Source organism: Sprattus sprattus (assembly GCF_963457725.1).
Source record: "Sprattus sprattus genome assembly, chromosome: 13".
In the NCBI taxonomy this organism is placed as follows: Eukaryota; Metazoa; Chordata; class Actinopteri; order Clupeiformes; family Clupeidae; genus Sprattus; species Sprattus sprattus.
Genome location: NC_137911.1, coordinates 30,324,527 through 30,330,631, shown reverse-complemented (window position 1 = coordinate 30,330,631; position 6,105 = coordinate 30,324,527). Strand labels below are relative to the sequence as shown.

The following is a 6,105-nucleotide window of genomic DNA, read 5'->3' as shown; positions in this document are numbered from 1 at the left end:
TAAAGCGATACGTTTGGAAATTGGTTTTACACCAAAAAACAAACAAAACCAAAAAAAAAAAAGTATTTTTTTCCCTTTGCAACCTCAAAGAGTTAAAGTTAATATAACAACTGAGTTGTTAAAGCATGGAGGGCCGTATGTACAGCGAGTTTGTTTAAAAAAATTCTGCTACTGTTCCGCAGTACTCAAATGTTTTTTTTTTTCTCCTTTTAACCTAAGATATACATTGTTAGTCTACAAGAAAGAGTTACACAAATTATCCCTTTTTATATATGTTTGTTCCTTCCTTTAAATAACTGTTATTCACTTATACGTCAGTAGAGATTATATTGATCTTGGGTCTGTTCATCTAGCAGTACCTAGGAAGAGTCTTTTACCAGAAAGTTATTTGAGAACGTGCCGCCATGGTCTCCTGAGGGTTCTTACATCCAGTATTGTCTCTACGTCTACCCTGTGTCTAAAAAAAGCATACAGCACGACTACTGCAATCACCACGAGAAGTACACAACAACATCTTTGAATGTAACAGAAGGGAGGCTAAAAAGGAAATAAAAGATCTCTTTTTGGAAAAAGAAAAGCACAGCAGACATGAAACATCAAGAAGCTGAACTACATTTTTTTTCTTTTTTTTTTTGTATCGTTTTTTTTTTTTTTCATTTTGTTCCAATAAAATGTCTTAGGTTAGATTTATAATCTGTTCATATACAATATACAATGTTTATGAAGGTTCAGGAGGAAACCCCTTTACAAATACTGCCTGGTTTGTTCTAATGGATAATGGAATCTACTTGCTTAGTCTCTCAGCCTTTCAACTGTACAAAGTTGCCATTTTGAAGTAGCCTAGCGACCCACAGCCTCAGTGTGGACGCTGGTATCCCTGTCTGTTGCAGTGGATGGTATGTCAAAGCTGGGTTACCGCTTCTCTCTGCACTAGGTTGAGTAATCTTCCACGAAGTGCTATTTTTGATACCTCTGGATTCGGATTCCCGGTGAGTTTGGATTGCAAAAGCTGTTTGTTTTATGGTTGTTTGTTTGTTTTTGTTGATACTTCTGGTAAACAAAGGGGAGGGTATGTGTACGTCCTCCTTTCTACGACTATCTCACTTTCGCAGTGAATTCATCATCTAACAGTATTGGCAAGGACTGACAGAAAAGGTCAAGCTTCTGGAATCAAGGGACCATTCCACACAAACTGGCACAGACATATAGCTTGCATACATATGCACCTTCATGTTTAAACGTCTATTGCTTGGAGAAAATAGCAGTTGTCACGAGTCATCTGCAATTGCTGCAAGTGGTAAAGCTCATAGAAAAATCATATATGGACAATTATTAACATAATATAAACAAAACCTTGCATGATAATCCTATCATTATATGTACACCCACTATTATAATAAAAATAGGAGAAAATAAACTAAAATAATAATAAATAAGTTATAATAAGTCTGTTCTTTGTTGACTGCAGTACCTCTGGTGTCAAATTTCATAAGTGAATAAATCTTCGGCTTTATTCCCTGAAATCAAAAGAATGAAATCACTAAAAAGTGCCAGAAGTATTTTGGAAGACTTAAAAAAAAAAAAAAAAAAAAGATCCAGGAATCAAAATGGCTGCCACAGATCTATATATATATATATATATATATATGAGAGAAACAACACGTGAGCAGCATCTTAAAACAAGAAGAAAGAAATCTCAGTTTGGCCACCACTTTTTGACCTCTGCAATGACATTATTAGTGTTTTAATACTGCACTTTGAATATAGACTGGGACGGACACTGCTATGAGGAATGGGTTCATGCCCCACTGGCGTCCTTTCCACTAGCATCAGACGGGGGGGTTACTGGGTGTGTGTGTGTGTGGGCGGGGGGGGGGGGGGGGGGTGTTTGCACGTGTCCACTGTGTGGACCTCATTCCTTTGGCAGGGCAGCTCTCTTCACGGCTCCAGAAATCTTTGTGGAAAATTTGTCAAAACAAAATGTCTCCATAGCACAAAAAACTGCATTAGAATCTGAGAAGTTGTTGAAAGTTGGTTCAAAGTCCCACTGCTAAACAACTTGAGCAGTCTCTTTGTTTTTTTTTTCCATTTTGTTTTGTTTTGTTGATTTTAATTTAAATTTTTTCTCTCTCTCTCTCTCAGTGATCACACGTTAAAGTCATTGTCATAGGTATAGTCATCATCAATAGTTAAGAGTACCGTTAGGGTTATGCTTCTTGTCATTATTCATTACAGTTTATAGACAAAGGTCCCACCGGCGGACGCTAGCAGAGGGCTTCACCGTCTGCCCGGTGATTGGGGGAGAAGAAGGGGGGGGTGGAGTCTGGGACAAGTCCCTCCCACCTCTCTCTTGTCTGGGGGAGGGGTCTGTGCCGGGAGGGGCGGAGTCAGACCTTGGCCTCCAGGAGCTCCAGGAAGAGTTTGTGCATAGGGACTTTCCCGTCTTGTTTGATGCTGTAGAAGTGCTGCACGGCCTTCTGGGAGGTCTGCCGCAGCAGAGGGAGGGTCATGAGCAGCTTGCCGGCCCGGCGCGGGTCCTCGCTGTGCTGCAGCGCCTCGAAGTCCTGCAGGGCCTCGTGCAACACGTCCTGCAGCTTCTGCACCGCCTCCCCGTCCTCTATGTGCATGGAGTCTGAAGGAGAGAACACACACAGAACACTCGTTTAGTTATTAACGTCCTCTAAAACACACACAGAACACGCGTTTAGTTATTAACGTCAGAGAGAACACACACAGAACACGCGTTTAGTTATTAACGTCAGAGAGAACACACACAGAACACGCGTTTAGTTATTAACGTCCTCTATAAACACACACAGAACACTCGTTTAGTTATTAACGTCCTCTATGTGCACGGAGTCTGGAGGAGAGAACACACACAGAACACGCGTTTAGTTATTAACGTCAGAGAGAACACACACAGAACACGCGTTTAGTTATTAACGTCAGAGAGAAAACACAAAGAACACGCGTTTAGTTATTAACGTAAACACACACAGAACACGCGTTTAGTTATTAACGTCAGAGAGAACACACAAAGAACACGCGTTTAGTTATTAACGTAAACACACACAGAACACGCGTTTAGTTATTAACGTCAGAGAGAACACACACAGAACACGCGTTTAGTTATTAACGTAAACACACACAGAACACGCGTTTAGTTATTAAGCTTAGCAACACCACGTCTACATGGCCATCGCCTCTGAAGTGTGCTATAAGCTAATACAACAAACTTCTCCCATTCAGCCATTATATTCTGCACCTCCACATGGGTAGGAAGAAAGAAAGGAGGAGCACTTTACTGCCCATCAGAAATGACAGGGCCCCCCACACACACACACACACACACACACACACACAAACACACCCACTAACACACACACACACACACTTTACTGACCATCAGAAATGGCAGGGCCCCATACCGGTAAACAAACATACATTAAATATCTTAAAGAGTAGAGAGATATCTGAAGGAGTACGGTTTGCACTGATGTAGTCAGACAACTGCAGCAGATTTATACTAATTGCACTGACCACAGAATAAACCCTCTGTTGACTGCTGTGTGTGTGCGTGTGTGTGTGTGTGTGTGTGTGTGTGTGTGTGTGACTGCCTCCCCCTCTGAAAAATCACTCCCATTTAAGCAGGAGCGGCTGCGGCCATCGAGCGCTGCGGCCCGGAGCTCATTTTTCCGTGACAGGAGGCTCGCGTGCACATTAACGGGCCGAGTCGTTCCCGAGCGCATGTTTACACGTCCCCCTTCGGGCCGCTGATGAATGCGGGGACAAGCGGACGCAGTGTTGGGATGAGAATTGATATGACAACGGACGTGGCACAGCCGGCCGTTCTTCATCGAGCGAGCGGGGGGAGAGGGGAGAGGGGCTTTACCCCACACTGAACAATGTCTCAGCCCGACCCGCCATTGTCTGAGGGAAATGTCAAACGCAGCCATTTGCATATTCAATCATTAACAGTGCTTTTACATCCGACGGTGACAAGAGACAGAGACAGAGACAGAGACACGCCGAGACAGTGACAGCTTGTGGGCTTCAGCTGAACACACACCAAGGCCAGAGACACAACGGCTCACTCCCTCAAAGGTGCTGAAAGAATTTGTATTAACATATACGCTTTTAAATTTGTGCATATTTCTATTGATGTCTACAATGTGAATTTGTTTGCCTATAATGTGTATTGATTTGTGAGTGTGTCAACATGAAACTGCATGTGTGTGAGTATGCATGTGTGTTGTGTGTAGTGTCTGTGTGTGTGTGTGTGTGTGTGTTTAGTGTATGTGCATGTGTTGTGTGTGTTGTGTGTGTTGTGTGTACGTACACACACCCCCGCGTGCCTGTGCACTACATTCACAGGCATTTTTCAAACTAGCAGGAAAAGAGAAATCCATGGCCTGTGCCACGTCCATCTGGCTTGTCTCTCCTGGGATGGATTTCCAAACACACACACACACACACACACACACACACACACACACGCACACTGGCCTTTGGCACGAGGACTACAATCAATCCCTCACTGGCGATCGATGCATACATACTTGTTAAATAATAATCGGAGGGTCAAGTATTGATAAGTAAGAGGCCCCAGCAGAGCTCGAGGGCCACTCCAGTCTCTCCTAGGGCCAGGGTTCAGCTCGGTCCTCGGGGGTGGGGTGGGGGGTTCAGCCACGCGCGCCTCCCCGGCTCAATATTCTAACCCATGCGTTTCCGGGTTCCGACTGCGCTATCTAGAATTCCGCAGGCGCGCTCCGGAGCATCAGTCACCTGGGCCCTGGGCAGCCGAGGAGTGACCTGTGATCCGGCAGAAATCCCTCGCAGGAAAAGTGCTTACCCGCGCGCCTTTCCATGAAGGATGCCGAGCCAGCAGTGCTATCAATCTAAGTATCACGGCCGGACGGACGGGACGCGCCGGAAAAGCCAAGGATTCGGGCAAAAGCCATATCTCACTGTCTACGCAGGGACAACTCAGGTCCCTTCTCTTTAAAATAGATTTCTTGCTGTTGGTATGCTTTACAGAAACACACATACACACACACACACACACTGACACACTCCCACGGGGAAAAAACAGTTTTTTTTTTCTGGGAATCCTAGTAAAAATATTTCAGTCATGATGTATTAATACAAAAAAAATCATATCTGATAGTATGATAATATTTGGAGTAAAATCCAGCTTTCTAAAACACCGTAATATAATGCCAAATTAATATATTTATAAAATAAATTGATGCAAAAGCAAATGGATACAGGAATTCCAGCATCTGCATAAGATTAGCTCAGTCTATAATCAGTAGATAAAGAATAGGGGGAAATATGCAAGTATACACACACACACACACACACACACACACACACACACGCAGGCACGCAGAGTATCTATCGCATGTAATGCACAAATTAGTATGCACACCGCCAGTCTCCTGACAATTATATCATGCAGAGATCAATGGAGGGGTGCTGCCAGGCGTGCACGTGTGTGTGTGTGTGTGTGTATGTGTGTGTGTGTGTGAGTGTGTGAATGTGTCGGAGGAAGACACCCCCCCACAATAACAAGCCAGCCCGTCATCTCCAAGAGCCCTCCCTAACCATAACGCAACCACACAAACGGCGCCACAAATGGCCCATTCACAAACGCGTGCGCTCCAAAAGTGTCATATTGGAATGAGAATCAATGGAAGCCCAAGCTGAGGACAGCGTGAGGGTGGGGATGAAACGCACGCATGTATACACACATGAGACACACACATGTAGAAGACGTGAGGGTGGGTATGTAACACACACATGTACACACACATGAGACACACTCGGGTCCGTGTAGAAGACGTGAGGGTGGGTATGAAACACACACATGTACACACACATGAAACACACACATGTACACACACATCAGGCACATGCGGCTCCGTGTAGAAGACGTGAGGGTGGGTATGTAACACACACATGTACACACACAAAGAGACACACTCGGGTCCGTGTAGAAGACGTGAGGGTGGGTATGAAACACACACATGTACACACACATGAGACACACGCGGCTCCGTGTAGAAGACGTGAGGGTGGGTATGTAACACACACATGTACACA

At 44.5% G+C, this 6,105-nt stretch overlaps 1 protein-coding gene across 2 annotated transcripts in view; it reads right to left on the bottom strand.

The window, feature by feature from the left end:
• Positions 1 to 2,287: 2,287 nt before the first annotated feature.
• Positions 2,288 to 6,105, bottom strand: part of esrrga (estrogen-related receptor gamma a) — a 37,829-nt gene continuing 34,011 nt past the window's right edge. For both annotated transcript variants that reach the window (XM_080849578.1, XM_080849579.1), the window contains exon 4: positions 2,288 to 2,632. In XM_080849578.1, coding sequence (XP_080705704.1) covers positions 2,388 to 2,632 — 245 coding nt within the window. In that variant the 3' untranslated portion in view covers positions 2,288 to 2,387. The remainder of the gene's footprint in view (positions 2,633 to 6,105) is intronic.